Source organism: Caretta caretta, chromosome 10 (genome assembly GCF_965140235.1).
Source record: "Caretta caretta isolate rCarCar2 chromosome 10, rCarCar1.hap1, whole genome shotgun sequence".
Classification (NCBI taxonomy): domain Eukaryota; kingdom Metazoa; phylum Chordata; order Testudines; family Cheloniidae; genus Caretta; species Caretta caretta.
Window position 1 is genome coordinate 16,536,962 of NC_134215.1, and position 18,150 is coordinate 16,555,111.

General features: G+C 43.9%; 1 protein-coding gene across 4 annotated transcripts in view; it reads right to left on the reverse strand.

Annotated features, from left to right (window-relative positions):
• The window catches only part of EEF2K (eukaryotic elongation factor 2 kinase), a 45,737-nt gene that overhangs the window by 16,095 nt on the left and 11,492 nt on the right, over window positions 1-18,150 (reverse strand). For all 4 annotated transcript variants that reach the window (XM_048866833.2, XM_048866832.2, XM_048866830.2 and 1 more), the window contains 7 exons: window positions 12,339-12,439; window positions 9,665-9,725; window positions 8,690-8,727; window positions 4,596-4,767; window positions 3,245-3,394; window positions 1,012-1,144; window positions 98-225 (listed from right to left, as the gene is read on the reverse strand). In XM_048866833.2, coding sequence (XP_048722790.1) covers window positions 98-225; window positions 1,012-1,144; window positions 3,245-3,394; window positions 4,596-4,767; window positions 8,690-8,727; window positions 9,665-9,725; window positions 12,339-12,439 — 783 coding nt within the window. The remainder of the gene's footprint in view (window positions 1-97; window positions 226-1,011; window positions 1,145-3,244; window positions 3,395-4,595; window positions 4,768-8,689; window positions 8,728-9,664; window positions 9,726-12,338; window positions 12,440-18,150) is intronic.

Below are 18,150 nucleotides of genomic sequence, written 5' to 3' on the forward strand. Positions count from 1 at the left end.
GGTTTCATGCTCATATCTACAGCATCAATTTAGGAACCAGTAGTGGATAACTCAGCTTCAGACTACTATATTTTAAACTTAGCACAAAGAAACTTACAAGCAGTTTGTTACTATGATCCAAGACATGCTTCTCTTTAGGTGAAAGATCAAAAGGTGTAAGTCCCATACTTCTGCAAATCTTGTTACAGGCATGAGAATGAAAGAACAAAGCCATACCCCGTACACCTGGGGATAATAAAAGAATTTAGTGAAGAAAGATTTTATTAACAAGAATTTAGATTTTAGAAGCCCTAAACGCCTTCCTTCAAATTATTCATTCAGCTATGCCACAATATTCTGGATCACCTTTCAATTTTAAAATACTACAGGCCTAAAATGGAACTACCCCAAAACACACACACACACACGCACTTACTTTCTATTTTAAAATCTCTGCTAGCTTTTCTCTATCATCCCTTTAAATCAATGTCTTCAAAAATGTTAAAATCTTAGAAGCTCTGGTTGTAATGCATGTAAGATATATTGCAATAAACAATTAAAAAACCAGGGCAAAATTCAGTCCCATACAAAAGACTCACACAAACCCTAGGCAGATCTGAATGAGAGAGCTTAAATTGTAAACAAGGTTATTCCTCCATCCACTCTGCTGGATGCATTCTAGTGATTTGGTGGGGAATTTACTGCTCTCAAACTGCAGGAAGCTTTTACATAACATGAATCTATAAGACTGGAGCTGGCAGGATGTGGAAAATGTTTTTCTTTTTAAAATAGGCATCCTGAGTCAAGACCAACTTTTCTATTTTAAATCCACCATTTTGCAGAGCTTCACATACGGTTGGGGTACCTTCCGATACACAATGACACAAATTAACAGGCACTGGAGGTGGAAATTTCTCAGTTGTTCGCATTCTGATCATCAGGAGTTTGCCTGCTCTCCTCATTCCCAAGTTCGTGCTGCTTAGAAGGAGAAAAAGCGTTCATAAAAATATTAACTAGCATTATTGATTTCACCTAGGTTGCCGTCTCCAAAGTCTGTGCCACTTTCTGTGTGGATCTGAGGGTCTGTATAAAGATCGCCAACTCCCTGGATATCAACAATAATGAGCTGGTGTCCTGAACGCTCAAATGTGAAGTGACTAAAGGCCTGTAGGGAAATTGTAAAATAATTAAGCGATGGAGAAGGAAATCAAGACAATATAAATGGGCCAACAGGAGGTGAAGGAGGAAACTTAATCCTCATTTTATTGAGAACAACAAGATACCTGACTTTATTTTTCTATTTTAATTTTTTTCATTGACACTTTAAGGGCAATTCATTAGGATATCCTGGGCCTGATGCACCGCTGATAAACCTGATAAACCAGTGTAAAGTTGGAGTAAGCCACTGTTGAATTAGGCCCAGTGTAAATAGACGGATAATAACAGCTAGAGATGGAAAAGTCCTATTACATCGGAGTCCATCCCTTGCAAGTGCAGGGTACAGCCCTCCGAGAGGGAATCAATCCAAGACCACACTTGGTGGCAAATCCTCGTTGCCTTACTCATGGGAAGTCAACAGGACAGCTTGTGTTGAAAAGCCAGAAGGATTTGGCATGTGGCCTTTAATTTTAACTCAAAGGCCAGAAAGAAGCACAGTCTATTGTTGGCAAACTATCTGGCTGAACATTACTCTGCAGATTGTATGTGAAGCTGCATTACCTTCAATGAAAAATATTAACTAAAAACAATGGTGTAAACCTAAAATTAAATACTGGTGGGGGGTGTTGTTCCCCAGGAGCCACATGGGGAGGGGACCCTTTGTAAGCAGATCTCTAACATGGAAAAGGGGAGGAGGGGGTGTCTTCAGCCTGGACCCCACACAGTAGGGAGTGGATGGGCTGTGGGGCAAGAATAGGAAGGCCAAGTGGGTGAGCTGAAGGGGATATGCATCATTCCCTCCTCCCATACTGGGAATTCTATTTTCCAATGGAGCTCCACTCCTTTAAAAGTGGAATTAAGAGACCGCTATTATGAAGGACAGAACTAAGGAGAGCAGCAGCAGGATGTGGAGTCACAGAGGCTCAACACAAACAGCCCTCCACCTCCCAATCTCAGGACTATGGAGTTTGGGGGCCAGACCCCTGTGTCTTCTGTGGGTAGGCAGACCCCAGTCCCCAACTGCCAAAGGGAAATGTAAGCATATTCACATAGCTTTCCTTTCTCTAGGGCCTCCTTGTGTGAGCTGTCCTATAAGCTGCAGTGATCTGGCTCTAGGAACAAAATTAAGACTGCAAAACGTATGACTGGGCTCTTTAAATACTGCATTTAAAGTGTGCCAAGCACAAAAATAATCCTGCTCTTTTGCATACAGCTGGGACATTTGGCACCTCCTGGGAAGGCCTCCAGAAGGGCTCTGTATTTAATTTTAGGCTTACACCATTGTTTTTAGTTAATATTTTTCATTGAGGATAATGCAGTTAGATAAACACTTTTAGTGCAGCAAATCTTATGAAATATTTTGTTCCCAACCTCTGAAAGGATAGTGCTGATTCCACAACGTGCAAAAAGCCAATGAGGACATAAAACCCTCCATCCACATTCAAGCAAGGAGGTGAATATAAGAAACATTTAAAATGTTGCTTGTGTGGTGCTTTCTACCATTTGTTTTAATCCTTTTATTAGAACCATGAGATTTACATGGATCACATGGATTGTCTGTCTATTTGAGTAAGCTGCTTTATTGCTACAGAAACACAACTCCTGGTTCACTTATTCAGAGGCTGAAATTAATGGACCAGATCCTCAGCAGGTGTAAATTGGAAAAAGACAATAGAGCTAAGCTGATTTACACCAGCCAAGTATCTGGCCCCTTGTTCTTATCTATTGTACTGATTTAGTAGAATACCATTCAGAATCTACAGCTTGATCCCTTTATTTCTTTAAAAATCTGAGTTTGCAAAATCTGCCCCTGCTAAGGTTGGATACTAACTAAAATAAGGCTCAATATTACAAGGTGCTGAATGCTTTCACCAAGGTGCTGAGCACTCTTAACTCCCACTGAAGCCTGGGTAAGATGAGTATTCTAGGCAATCCTCATGAAGCACTCAGAATCTTGCAGGATCAGTCCCTAAATGACAAAGCCTGTGCTGTAACTGGATACATTAATTCTGCACCATCCTTGAAAATCTGCAATGTCTTTTCTTGGCAAAAACAAGTGGATCGCTCAGTAAAGCCAAGCAAATCCCGAGCAGCGCTAAAGTCTCACTTGTGGGGTAAGGCGAATGTTGTCATCTCGTACGAATCCAGAGTTTGAGTTGTATTTGATGTATTTGCCCTCTATGTAATGTTCCAGATGGAAGAGGGGCTTTCCAGGTCTGTTTTTCATTTCGATAATGCTGGTCTGCACTATGTCAACCTGGGAAAGGAAGCAAGAAACTTTGACAAAGGAGCCCTTCGTTCAAATCAAGAAAAAAGCATGGGAATTCTGCAGCTAAGCAAACTTTGGCAATGAACAGTTGCAAAGACTTGTTTATTTAACAATGAGAGTGGAGAGTCATGTGCTTTGGGGGTTGCTGGCAAAATTACAAAAAGCAGCAGCAGTCCCTGAAAAACAACTCACTTCTGTTTTTGCTTGAAAGAACAAAAGACAAATCCTTCGAAAAAGCTTTTAGCAGACATTGATTTTTGATTTTTACTGGGGACTTCTGAAGTGTAGTATGAACAATCTGTATACCCGCACTCCCACACATATGGACGTGGCATACAATTTGCAGTAACTACTGCATGCACTACAGCAATGGAGTGACGTCCTGCCCTTTGTCTTTTAGCATTCACAAATTCAGGGTGATTTTAGAAATCCCTACCTCCAACAGAGAAACCATTACAGGTCTCTTTAAGTGATTGGATCTAGCGGATTCATTTGCAGAGGCTGAAGAACCTCCTGATGGCCAGTGTATTTGCAGCTCAAAATGAAGATCACTTGGAAGTATGGGGGAAAGATCTCTTTAGCAATAAAGGGCTATTGCACCCTCAGATATGCATGATCTACTCCTCAAAAAGTAAATTCAGAGCCATACATGTGATTCCAAAGCCAGAAAATGACTCTTAATTTTCATTGCTGGTAGATCCTTTTTCCATTTCTCAGACATCTATGTTTGGGAAGTTCTTGTCTCCTCTGAAATACCATCTATTAAGTATTTGCTAGGCAAACACAAATGTATTGCAGCTGGCAGTACATTTTGTAGCATCCTGGTTCTCGCGAAAGCAGGGATATCCCTGGAATACGTGTCTAGAAATCTTCACTAAAATGCCTTAACTTTGCTTTCAGCTGTTCTCTGTTGGTAGGTTAGGTATTTGCATACAATGCCCTTAGAAAGCATGAATGCAACCAACGATATTGCACACACATAGCACTTTTTGTTAAAATTCAACTACCATAAAACAATTAATGAAAAATGCTCAGCGTGGGCCACACGGCTTCATCTGAGCAATTAATTGGCATTGACCTTAATGGGATTTGCACAGATCAATCCCTGTGAACTGGATTTGAAAACTCACCCCTTAAAACAGAAAAACTGAATTTCTTGCTCATTGGTTCACTTGGTGCTTTGTGGTACCTGTTTTGGTGGCTTGTGCCGGTTATACTCCTCTCCCCAAAGTTTTGCTTCCATTTGAAGTCGGACATCCTCAAAGTATACATCCCTGTCTACAGTCTCGATGTATTGCTTGGCAACATAGTTAAATGCACCTCTCCAGTTTTGAGTGTGTAAAAAATTGGACAGCTTTTTCCTGCAAGGCAAACCAATTGCAGATAAAAGGGAAACTCAGAACTTTGATTCAATATTCCCCATTCCCTCGCCTCCCAAAACACCAAAATTCAATGTGTCAAATTCTTCCCTCAACAGCAACCTACAACAGGATCTGACTGATGAGACTGAACAGATATTCGAGCTGAAAAAGACGTCTGAGCACATATCAGGGAGGAGGGAGAAAGAAGCATCTTGCATGAATGCTTTGCAACTTGCTAAAAGACAGCCTGTGACACAGCAGAACAAACAGAGCTCGGCTGCTGTAATGTAGTACTTGTCCCTACCCTCTCACTTCCCTTCTGATCTCACACCAATGCACGAGTCAGTGATGTTTGTCTCAAGCACTTGTTCTAAGCCAATCGCTTTGGCTTGCAGAAAATTAAAGGTGATTTAAAAACTTTAACAGAGAGGAAACAGCCCTTTTCTCCTCTGATAAGGGTAGACTGCTACTTATATAACACAAGAGTAGCTACTCAATCACCCTATGGCAAGGAACAGGTGTTGCAGATCAGAGTCCTTTTGCTTCACCTCTGAAGCTCTGTCAATATATATAAGAAGTCCTTAAGACATAAACACTTAAGAGTGAAGAAAGAAAGACTTTGACTGCAGAGGGACTGCTGGATGCCAACTAATGCAAGTTGGGAGGCTGCAAGGATGCCAAAATACAGGTCAACTGGAAAACAATAGGTTTCTAGACCTCAAAGGCAATACTTTTGAGTTTGGGGACCTCTATTCCACTCACTCTCTCCTTTCACCTTTCCCAGCAGGCCGGGGTGAAAGTACCTTAAAGGACTTGCCGGTACTCTGGAGTCCTTAGGAGGGGGCGGGGCCTCAACCAAAAGAGGCAGGACCTTTACATTCCCGGGCCCTTTAAATCACCCCAGAGCTACCAGCTGCAGAGCCCCAGGGCTCAGGGGTGATTTAAAGGGCCTGGGGCTCCAGCTGCTGCTACCACAGCGGAGCCCCAGACCCTTTAAGTAACCATTGGAGCCCGGGGGCTCCTGGCTGCCACTGCTACCCCGGGCTCTGGCGGAGCTTTAAAGGGCCCAGGGCGCTGCTGCAGTAGTGGCAGCCGGGAGCCCCTGGCCCTTTACATCACCAGGGCTCCAGCAGCGGGGCTCAGGTGGCGATTTAAAGGGACCCGGAGGGTAGCGGCAGTGGGAGCCCCAGGCCCTTTAAATAGCTGCTGCGACCCCTGGGGCTCCAGCAGCAGGGCTCCGGGGACGATTTAAAGAGTCCGGCGCTCTGGTAGCCACTACCGCCCCAGGTCCTTTAAACCATCCCCAGAGCCTGCTGGAGCCATGGGGTAGCGGCAGCGGGGCTCTGGTGGCTATTGAAAGGGCCCGGGGCGGTAACAGTGGCCAGAGCCCCTGGCCCACTAAATCATCCCCGGAGCCCAGCTGCGGCAGCCCTGGGGAGGCGGCAATGGGGCTCCAGCGACTATTTAAAGGGCCTGGGTCAGTAGCTGCGACAGGAGCCCCGGGCCCTTTAAATCGCCGCCCGAGCCCCGCCGCCGCTTCCCCAGGGCTCTGGCAGCAGGGCTCTGGCGGCAACTTAAAGGGCCCGAGGCTCCAGCGCTGCTGGGAGCCCCAGGCCCTTTAAACTGCCACCTGGGGAAGCCAAACTGCCCCGGTACAACGCACAGGCTCTTGCCGGTACGCCGTACCTGCTTCCTTTCACCTCTGCCAGCAGGACAACAATAGGGAATGCTCTGCCTATTCATATGGGGCTTAGGGAGAAAGAAAGTGCACATGGTCTTTCTGTTGGGTGATTTAATTTAGCAGAGATGATGACAAAAGCTCTGAAGACAGACCAGAAGCAGAAGCCCCTGGCAAAATTGGGGCTGAGCAGCAGCAGTCTGGAGGAGGAGGTGGGAAAGGTAAAGTAGTGTCTGAAGTCATATCCATCTAGCTCCCGGTGGTTCTCAAACTATGACCAGTGGTCAGCAATGGTACAAAGAACCTTTTTTGGTGACCTGCAGAATGACATTTTTGGGGACCAAGCAGTGCCAGTTAAACTCCTCTCCTTCCCAAGACATTGGGAGTGGAGGGGAGCCCATGAGAAGATCGCCTACTTGCCAAGTAGTGCAGAGCGAAAATATTGGAGAGCGACTGCTGCCCAGGAAGGGAGCCCAGCACACCCCTGCTGGGGCAAACAGACAGTGGCTATGACACAGGCCCTCAAAGGAAGGGGTAAACAGGCAAAAACGAAAGATTCTAAGAGTTCCAACAAGGATTTTAGAGCAGCTTGGCTCTCCAGAGAATCAATCTCTTCCTCCAAAGAGAAGCCAGCTCCCGTGCTCTCCTGCAGCCAGCGCTCTCCACTGTTTGCTAAGCACCTTGCAGCCATTCTGCTGAGTGAAAATTTGTGGAGGGGAAAGAGAAGAGATCTCCATGCAAGTGCACAGCAATCAGAAGAGAGACCGCTGAGTCACAAGGACATAATAGAGGAGGAGGCGGCTCATGGATGAGAAATATCAACGAACCACTGTAAATGAACTCTGTACAATCCAGGAGAAAGGAAGCTAAAGAAACACACGTGAAACTTGTTTAAGTACAAAAGTTTGAGGTAATGACACAATGGTGTCATTACAGTATCTTGGGCCAGGGACACAAAGAGGAATTTGGTCATTTACAAACAAGAGCTGAAAGCAAACAGGACAAACTAAGGGTTGTTGCTTTAACACTGCATCTGGTTTTGCATGAACAGAAACTGTTTTGCTTCTAAATCTACTCAGGCCCAAGTAGTGGGCTTAATGGTTACTTTGTCCTATTTACCAGGATATTCAGTACATTGGGCTGCTACCATTCAGAAGCTTCTCTCTCTTCCCATAAGTGAAACCAGATGTTAAATCCCATTCATCTGGATGCAGGAGTCAGGGAGAAGGGGGAGCTGCTTGAAGCATGCACATGTGTACTTTCTAGGAGACTTTGGCATCGGGAGACTGGAAAGGGAGGAGATTCTTTTCTAGTGCAAACTGATCTACTGCAAGGTGCTGGTACATACAGCTGTATCCTCAACCATTCGCTGAGCAAAGAGAAACCCTCCCCATCCAGCAATTTCACTTACTGGGAAGAATGATTCTTCTTCTTCCAGTTCCACCTTGCTTAGAACACAGTCATGGTGATTATTCTCTAGCGTCTGATTCATGTTTAACTCTCAGCAGCATAGGCTTCTGGTAGAACTGGGCATTTCTGGTATCTCTTTCACGTGATTGCAGCTATTCCTCCCCCTTATATCTGCATACCCCTGGGCCTGCATTTGGCCCTCCAAGAGTTGCAGACCACTGTAGGCCCATCACATTCAGGACTGTTCCAGCAAACTGGTAACCCACTGTTCTAGGAACATTTGTGTGAGCAGCTGAGCTACAGCAGATGGTGGAAGAGGCAAGTTCCAGCCCTAACTTTTATGGATCTAAGTATCAAGCAACTGATTATGTCTTTTTGGGACTATTCACAGCTACTGTTCCAAGAGTGCTCCAGGAGAGATCATGCCTCATCTCCCAGCATTCCCCAAGCACGCTCACGCTACTATTCCTGAGAAGAATGCAGCATGCTGTCCCTTCTGTGGAGTTCCCTATGCTGTGGCTAGTACCCCGGCGGGATACAGGGAGAAAGAAACAACTGCAGTTGTGCCTGGCCTCTGTGAAAGAGCATAGCTAGGAGTTCCTTGCATCCTCCTTTCCTTGCACATCCATGCAAAGGCCAGGCACAATTTGGCCCACACACTGGGACTGTAATGTGGTTCTCCACCCAGCCATGCTCCCACCCAGCAGGGAATTTTACTCTTTCCCTGCGTTCCTTCCCCCATGTCAGAGAGAACAATTACATTCAAACTGCTGCACTCACAATGACAGGAAATACTACAAGAAGGCCAAAAAGAAAAAGCCAGTGAACGCTTACGTTCTGAAGCACTCCCGCATTGCTCCACGGCCAAAGGGCTGAAAAAAATCCAAAGACAGTCACTGCCATAAAGTTAATCTTTAACAGTATTTGATATTTCCACAGCCCCTTTCCTCCTGCAAGATACCCAAGCACCTCACAAATTACCCACATACAATACAGCTTGAAATGCATCCTTCTCTGAAATGGAAGGTGGTAACCAATTGGCTCAAAGTAGAGGGGAAGGGGAATTTGGGGAAAGGCACCTGGGGCATATAGGTTTTTACACTTTAAGGTCTGATTCAAAATATCTGTCCAGGCTTGAGTTCACTTTTTTGTGATTGCCCAAAACTTCTGACTTCAAAATTCTCAAGCCCAAATTTAGCTCTGAACGTCCAATGTGACCTGCAGACTGACACCACTCTAAATACGTGCACTTCTGCAGTAACATGTACCAAGCAGCTCCTAAAACTTCTCAAGTGACTCCTTGTTTTAAGCTGCAGGTGATGGTGGTCCTGCCCTCATCAGCAGAAAACCCAGGCAGTTTTTTCCCTAAGAGCAGGAATTATCTGGAAGCCTCAAAAAAACAAGGCTGGCCAGACTGCCAGGCAGCAGCCTGTGGGTTAAAGTCCTAAGCACCCATGCCAGCAGGAGCGGGGAGTGCTGAGGAGGCAGCATGCTGAACTCCTGGAGAGGAGTGTATGCCTCATGTCACTTGTCTCTGGTTGGCATTTGCATGGCTGCTGCTGGTCTGGGGAAGAGCTGCCCCTACATGCTGCTTTACTCCAGTGAAGGGAAGGGTACTGTGCACAGACCCTTAACGGAAAAGCAGAGGAATAAAATGAAAAAAGAGAAAGATCCTGAGGCTTGGAAGCCTCTGTTAAAAAACCTCTGTTAGACACCTTCCCCTAGCTTAGTCTATATTAAGAAGGAACTAATAAATACCCCCACTACTAATAATATTAACAGAAAAAACAGAGACAAATGTGCTCTTACTTGTGAAGCCATTTTGATGAGAACTTCATCTTCGACCCACTCCCCAGTAACTGCATTGTACCTGCAAAATTAGAATTCACACCTCTTAGTAAAATGCAGAAGGAACCAAAGACTTTCCCCCGTGTCACACCTGATCCTAGCTGACTGGGGAGTTGATGTAAGGTTCTTCTCTCTGCTCTATCCTACAGAACTCTGAGCCTCTCCACCCTCCAAATCTACATGGCTGCCAACATACGACTTAGGAAAGAACACTAGCAAATGGCCTCCTAAGAGGGCAGCCCTGAGGCCACCCTGTGGCTTGGCCAGCAAAAAGCCCTCTACTCCAGAGCCCATGTCAACTCTGCAGCAGAAACTAAGACCCTGTCCACACTACAAAATGTGCCTGATTTGCTGTTATGCTAAAGCTCCTCCAGGCTGCTCTTGCTGTGTAAAGAGGGTGGAAATGGTCCTCCGAGAATATCTGCTGCACAGGGGGCCTCCCTGGCTGGTGCAGAGCTGGCGTAAGATCTCTACACCAGCCCTGCTCCCAGGTCTTGGCATAGGGGTGGATTGGAGGTATGATGGTGGCACGACCTGAGTGTACTACATTATGGATATTTTCTGCCTCCCAAAGTCCATAGGGGGCCTTAAGAAGCAAAGCATAAATTAGAGTAGCCCTGAGGCTACTAAATCTTACACCAGGAGCTGGGCATGCCTCTGCACAACCCTAAAATATAGGGAGAACAAAGGTGGTTTTGCACCTCCTGTCCTCATCCCTTTCCCAAGCACAGGAATGGACTAACTAAGAATCAAAACTGTTGTATCCATAACACGCGATTGTTTCTAGCTTGCCTTTCCTGACAAGCATGGATAGATTCCCTCCTCCACCCTCAAAAATCATGCCAGCCCAGCTATTCTATCTACAAATTGCTTCCCTCGATAGCCTGTACAGCACAGCTTTTAGGGGAAGCAAAACCAGACCCTGCTCTTTTTATTGGGCTATTTCAGTAACCCTAAAGCAGCACTTTCATTATTAAAAATGCACGAGTAGTAAATAAATGTCAGTTCCTCAAATTTCAAACATACAAAACACACAAAACACTTCATGGCTGTGCAGTGTAAATGCTTTAGGAAAGCATGTGCCCAAAGCACCGAATGCAGGTCAGGGGCCAGGACTGGTTTCAGCAGATATACTATGCTGTGCTATTCTGTTCCTTTTAAGGGTTTACATTCCAGCCTCATGGAGCACTGCCGCACGTCCACATAAAGAAACTGCTATTTCAGGAAAGGCACAAAGTGTTACAAACAGGCAGAACTGTTTATAGCTTCAAATGCCATAATGATTTTGTTTCTTTCCTTACTGGATTAATTCTACGGAATATTTATAAATCAATCAGCAACAGCCTTCTCATTTACTTCCTGTCCGTTTCTTGCAATGCTGGAACTTTTAGACATGGCTAAAGTGGGAGAGATTCTAAAATTTTACAAAAAGAAAAGGAGTACTTGTGGCACCTTAGAGACTAACCAATTTATTTGAGCATGAGCTTTCGTGAGCCACAGCTCACTTCATCAGATGTGTACCGTGGAAACTGCAGCAGACTTTATATACACACAGAGAATATGAAACAATACCTCCTCCCACCCCACTGTCCTGCTGGTAATAGCTTATCTAAAGTGATCAGCAGGTGGGCCATTTCCAGCACAAATCCAGGTTTTCTCACCCTCCACCCCCCCACACAAATTCACTCTCCTGCTGGTGCTAGCCCATCCAAAGTGACAACTCTTTACATAATCAAGTCGGGCTATTTCCTGCATAGATCCAGGTTTTCTCACTTCCCCCCCACCCCCATACACACACAAACTCACTCTCCTGCTGGTAATAGCTCATCTAAACTGACCACTCTCCAAGTTTAAATCCAAGTTAAACCAGAACATCTGGGGGGGGGGGGTAGGAAAAAACAAGAGGAAACAGGCTACCTTGCATAATGACTTAGCCACTCCCAGTCTCTATTTAAGCCTAAATTAATAGTATCCAATTTGCAAATGAATTCCAATTCAGCAGTTTCTCGCTGGAGTCTGGATTTGAAGTTTTTTTGTTTTAAGATAGCGACCTTCATGTCTGTGATTGCGTGACCAGAGAGATTGAAGTGTTCTCCGACTGGTTTATGAATGTTATAATTCTTGACATCTGATTTGTGTCCATTTATTCTTTTACGTAGAGACTGTCCAGTTTGACCAATGTACATGGCAGAGGGGCATTGCTGGCACATGATGGCATATATCACATTGGTGGATGTGCAGGTGAACGAGCCTCTGATAGTGTGGCTGATGTTATTAGGCCCTGTGATGGTGTCCCCTGAATAGATATGTGGGCACAATTGGCAACGGGCTTTGTTGCAAGGATAAGTTCCTGGGTTAGTGGTTCTGTTGTGTGGTATGTGGTTGTTGGTGAGTATTTGCTTCAGGTTGCAGGGCTGTCTGTAGATTTTACACTATTTCTTGAGTGAGTATAGTCTTTATAAATGCTAGTTTGTGTCTAAAATGAAATTTTCTTGCCATGGATATTGATTGCACTTATTTACCTAGATAATTATGCAGACTGTATGAAAAAATAAACATAATCCTTTGAAATATACACATGTAACCCAATGGAATCTGCTTAACATCACTATTAGAAGTAGAAACATCTACAGACCTATAACGTGTGGCATATTCTGTTTCAATGTCCTCAAGATGAAATTCTGCCCAGGGATCAGGCATGTGTTTAGCTTTCTGAATGGCATGTTTCCAGGCTTCCTAGAGAAGTTAAAAACTAGAGGTTATTTATATTGAACAACCACCCAATGATTACAAACTTTATAATCACATTATCTACTGTACCTTTGGACCTCAGTGTTCTAAAGGAAAAGATACAGGAAGATTGCTGTGCTCTCGTTGAATCAATGAGCTGGGGTGGGGGTGCACGGACCAGTCTGCATCTCTCTCTTTAAAGGATGAGAGCCATATTTTCTAGTTTCATTCCCCTTCCCTTTCTCTAATTCAGTGGTCCCCAAACTTTTTCCGCCATGCTCCCCCTTACCCATAACGGATCCTGTACATGCCCTCCCTTTGGGAACTGTGGCTCGGAGCTGAGGCTGGAGTTGGGGCCACAGTGGGGGCCAGGAGTGGGGCTGGGTGATGCCCCCTCCCCACCTGCCATGGGGGCTGGCCTAGGCCTCGCCCCCTGAATGTTCCTCTAGGAGGGCGCTCCCCACTGCTTGGAGACCACTGCTCAAATTGGTATTGATTGGGTACAAAACACCATTCGACATTTTACAGTTTCAAGTGCAATGATAAAAAGCACAGAAATGTAAATCAAATCAGAATCTGGTGCTTTACACCACTGTAAATCCAAGTGAGAATTTGGTCTAATACACACAGATATGAACGGAGCATAGCTTGCACAAAATGCAGTAATTTTATAATTTTCAGTGTTTATAGCAGCTATCTGCAATCACATTTAGTAGCCAATGTTAATGTTAGAGAAATTTATATAAAGAGAATTATATTTTAATTGGAACTAACATGTCCTATCAGTGCAAGTAAAGAACAAGCCTGCTTTGCATAGTAATATCAAGGAAAAAAAAGCTTTGCAAAAACCAAGGCCTCAAAACTGAGCTCACCACAAGATGCAAAAGCAGAAGAAAGTAGTTATGCAAGGAAAATGGATGATTATTATAGTTCCAGATAAGTAGCTATTTCAGTCTCTGTCAAGACACAGTAACTCTGAAAATGCATATGCTGAAAATTTGATAGTTGTTCCACAAACCACTCTAAATGCTTTTCTCTTAACACTTATCCTGTCCCCCATTTTCACATTACACTATGCCCAGAGCCCCTGAGGTCCAATCCTCCAAAGTGCTGAATGCATTCTGCAAGATGCCAAGTACCTTCAATCACTACTTATGTGAATGAGTAAAGGGTGCTCAGCACCTTGCCAGAGTCACTCAGCACCTTAACAGCCGGGGTCCTTTGTGCCAGCTCCTATCTGAATTTTTGGTAGGGAATACTGATTTCTGGAGCACGGTTTATCACTTCTGCGACTGAATTTGCAATATTTAAAAATAATTTCTAAAAAAAATTAAAACTAAGTATCAATAAAAGCTAAACAATTACAATACAAATATCTATCAACACTGAAATTCCTTTACAAATGCTTTATATTGTATAATAGAAGGGACCTTTATAAAATAATTTACATTTTCAACAAGCAGGTCCATTCTATTACAAAGCAGCATATTCTAAAAGCAAATAAAAAGCCCTACCATCTCCACCCATAAAACCCAGTCATACACAAAACACATTAAATGAAATCAGACACCTGAGAACGTGGGGCTGCTTGATGTCACATGATCTGATGAGCTACATGGGAGTTTCCATTTGTAAGCTATGTATAGGAACAAGTTGAATAAAAACAGGGACACGCCCTTATGCTTCACTGAAATATACCTGATAATTTCCAAGGAATCATGTGGTCATGGGGTGTATGTAGAAAACTGGCCTTTTTGTGCTGTTTGGAGAGTGGCTTTATCCCCTTGTCTATGGACTTCACCCTGGAAGGTGCTGAGAGCCCCTGAGAGGTACTGAATGAAATTAATGGGAGCTGAAGGTGCTCAGCACCTCATAGGTTTGAGTCCTACACTTGTATTCTGGTTTTCAAAACAGAGAATCAGCATTAAGAACACCAATTATGCAAGCATGACATTTCTTGGGTTTTAGATTACACAAGGGTGACAAGTTAGAAAATATAAATGAAATAAAAATACTTTAACATCCTCTTTGTTCTTGTTAACAATAGGAAATAATGTGAAAAAACAACGACGTACACACTTTTAAAAGTAAATGACTATTTATGATGGTGAACAAAAGATAAATTACAAAGAACAAAAAATTCTTAAAGGTGATGTTCTGCTTCAGTGATTTCTATGAGTGGAGATGCATCAGTTCTTCTAAAGTATAAAATAATGAATCAAAATACCATGTTTTTAAAAAAGTCTTACAGCATCTACTATGAAAGGTTCCATTTTAACCTACTCGACTACAGTCAACCACAGAGCCCTGCTTAGATTGTTGCTGTGTGTTAGTCTAAAGAGTACATGAGAAACATTAAAATAGGAAAATGTACCTAAGAAAAATGATCAGTTAAGCGCTTCCTTTTCTGATAAATGAAAAATATGCCTTTCCCACTTAGGATATATCTACAGTGCAATTAGACATGCAGCTGGCTTGTGCCAGCTGATGTGGGGCTCAGGCTGCCAGGCTGTTTAATTGCGATGTGGACATCAGGCTGGAGCCTGATCTCCGTGACCCTCCCACCTTGCAGGGTCCTAGAGCCCAGGCTCCAGCCTGAGCCCAAAAGTCTACACCACAATTAAACAGCTCCTTCGCCCAAGCTCCAGAATCCGAGTCAGCTGGTATGAGTCAGTCACAGGGTTTTAACTGCAATATAGACATACCTAGAAGAAGCTGTTTTTCAAAATGTGCATTCCGGAGTAAAATACAACTTAGAGTATCTGTGCACAAATCTGTTCAAGTCAATGGAACAGCATATGTAAGTACATGTTAAAGCACTGGAGACATTATTTGGTAGAAAGATTGAGGGGTCTGATCCTGAGAAGAATTGCATTAATTTGAAGTCAATGAGAATCTGCCATTGACTTTGGTGGGAACAGAATCAGGCTCAATGGGAGTTGATGTTACTTTGCAGGATCAAACTCAAAATCATAACAGATTTGGGCTCAATATATTGTATATACATGGAAACAACAGCAGCGTTAAAATTCCCTCACCCTCCGCAATCACCAAATGGCACATGATTCTATTACCATTTTTGTAATAACTGATATCTATCTAGCTTGCAAAAATTTCCACAGTATTAGAACGTCAAATACATTACACTTAATCAGCTGTGGTGGGTAAGTCAACATGTCTACCATGTTCAGAGCCATAGCATATTTGTACATACAGATCCTGTTAGCTAATTATTAGAGCCCTGCACAGATACAAAATTTGTATCCAGATCGGATCCGTGATCTGCAAACATGGTCTGCAGATATCTGTGGATATCCACTGATTTGCAAGGCTCTACTAGTTACACACGGCCAGAGCATACTTTTTTTGTACATTGCTGACTGCAAATTTAAAACGTCACAAAACAATGTCTATTGAAGAACAATTTGCACCAAGCATTCTAAAATGCCTACTCAGTTTGACCTTCAATACTTGAACCATGTAGCCCACTAATATTACTATTTTCTGTTACTAAACCAATTATATTATAGGCTAGATTTAAAGATCCTGGAAGATGACAGGTACCTCTTGTGAGGTGCCAAGTGACCTCACCTTGTAAGAACTTCAATGGAGGCATTCAGCTCCTTGCAAGATTAAATCCTCAGAATGGAATTTTACATATAATCTTTTGCCTGAAACACCTTGCACTATTCGCAAATGTTGAATCTTCTGGGATGTTGAATCTGCTAGTGGTTTCTGCTTATTCATGGAGACAGATAATTTGTTAGCCCATGTAACTATACAGGATGTGGGAGTGGCTCAATTGAAAGAGCATGAGGGTGTAAGGCGAGCAGTTTTGGGGTAGGAATCTAGTGGCAACCAAGCCTGGGGAGCTGAATTTGATATTATCATCGTTATTGTTAATTACTTTGCTAATAAAGCTAAGCACCCAGAAAGCGTGTGGACTTTGTTTTAGAGCAGGTTGGGAAGGACAACTCTTCATACCTAGCTAGCCTATCAACTAAATGTCATGCTCAGGATCATTTATAGTTCAGTAAATATCTATTTGACCATAAGCTTATTAAACTATCTTCAAATCCCAAGGACAGTATTATTGCCAAAAAAAAAAAATAAATCATGCTTTGTTGAACCATCCTGTTTTCACCACCCAGTGATTTATCACATATAAAATTATATTAATGCAAAATTACAGCTAACATTTTAAATGCATAAAAATCAGGAAATTCAAAGTTATGGTTCCTACAGCAACTTCAGCTGACTTCCTTACCTGTAGACAGTATTTTGTATTACTGCATACAGTGCTTAATGCTTAATGCATACAGTGAAGATGGGTAAAAGTAGAAACTCAAATTCAAACCTTCAGTTTTTGGAGATCAGGGCATTCAATCTGAATCCCTGAATCTGAACCTGTTCTTCTGGTTTTAGTTTCAGGTCAGATCCAGTTTCTTTTTCAGGTGAGGCCAAACTCTTCCAAGAATTGCCATTCCATAAGATTTCAGCAGCAGGGGGTGAGAAGCATAAAATAACAGCTGATCTGGCACTATTTCTGCCATTTTGGATTGAAACCGTTCATAAACAGCCTGCGAGACTTCAGCAATGTCAAACCCAAAACCCAAGCCCTAATCCCATACAAATTTTACTCTGGATGTGGACCTGAACACTGATTCCTGAGCCCATCTGTAATATAAGTAGAATCTTTTAAACTGACACCAGCCTAATGTCCGGATGAAGAGGCCATTAAAAATAGCGTGAAGAGACTTATAAAATGTGCTGAATAAAGTTTATACACATTTCATTTCATCTTCACTTGGCAACTTCTTCATTGACAGACATGAACGAAAAGTCTTTCACCAACTAAATTTCTGGTTAAACACCACTTAACCCAGGGGTGGGCAAACTTTTTGGCCTGAAGGCCACATCGCGGTTCTGAAACTGTATGGAGGGCCAGGTAGGGAAGGCTGTGGCTCCCCAAACAGCCTGGCCCCTGCCCCCTAATTGTCCCCTCCCACTTCCCACCCCCTGACTGCCCCCCTCAGAACCCCTGCTGCTCCTTGTCCCCTGACTGCCCCCTCCCGAGCTCCCCCAGCGCCTACCTGCCCCCCTGGGACCCCACCCCGTATCCAACCCCCCCTGCTCTCTGTCCCCTGACTGCCCCAACTCCTATCCACACCCACGCCCCTGACAGGCCCCTCAACTCCCACGCCTATCCAACCGCCCCCCCCCCCCCGACCTCCTGTCTCTTATCCAACCCCCACACTCTCGGCCCCCTTACCAGGACTGAGAACCAGGACTGGCAGCCGTAAGTAGTATACCGTAAGTAGCACATTTATACGGAGAGCAATTTAATACACTACACTGGCGGCTCTCGCAGCCATGATGCCCAGCAGGAGCTTGCAGCCGGGGACTAGCCTCCCCAGCTGGGAGCTCAAGGGCCGGGCAGGACAGTACCTCAGGCTGGATGTGGCCCGTAGGCCATAGTTTGCCCACCTCTGACTTAACCACTTGGCACTGAACAAATGGGTCTCCCACTACATGGATTTTATGCTAATTCTGTCTCATTGAAGCACCAGTTATTGAAATTTGCTACCACTGGGTACCGAAGGCTTTGTCTAAACTAGGATTTAAAGGTGTGGGGTTAGGATACGTTAGCTGACATGTGCTAACTAAAACGTGGAAGGGGGGAAGCAGCAGACGTGATCTATCTTGATTTTATTAAG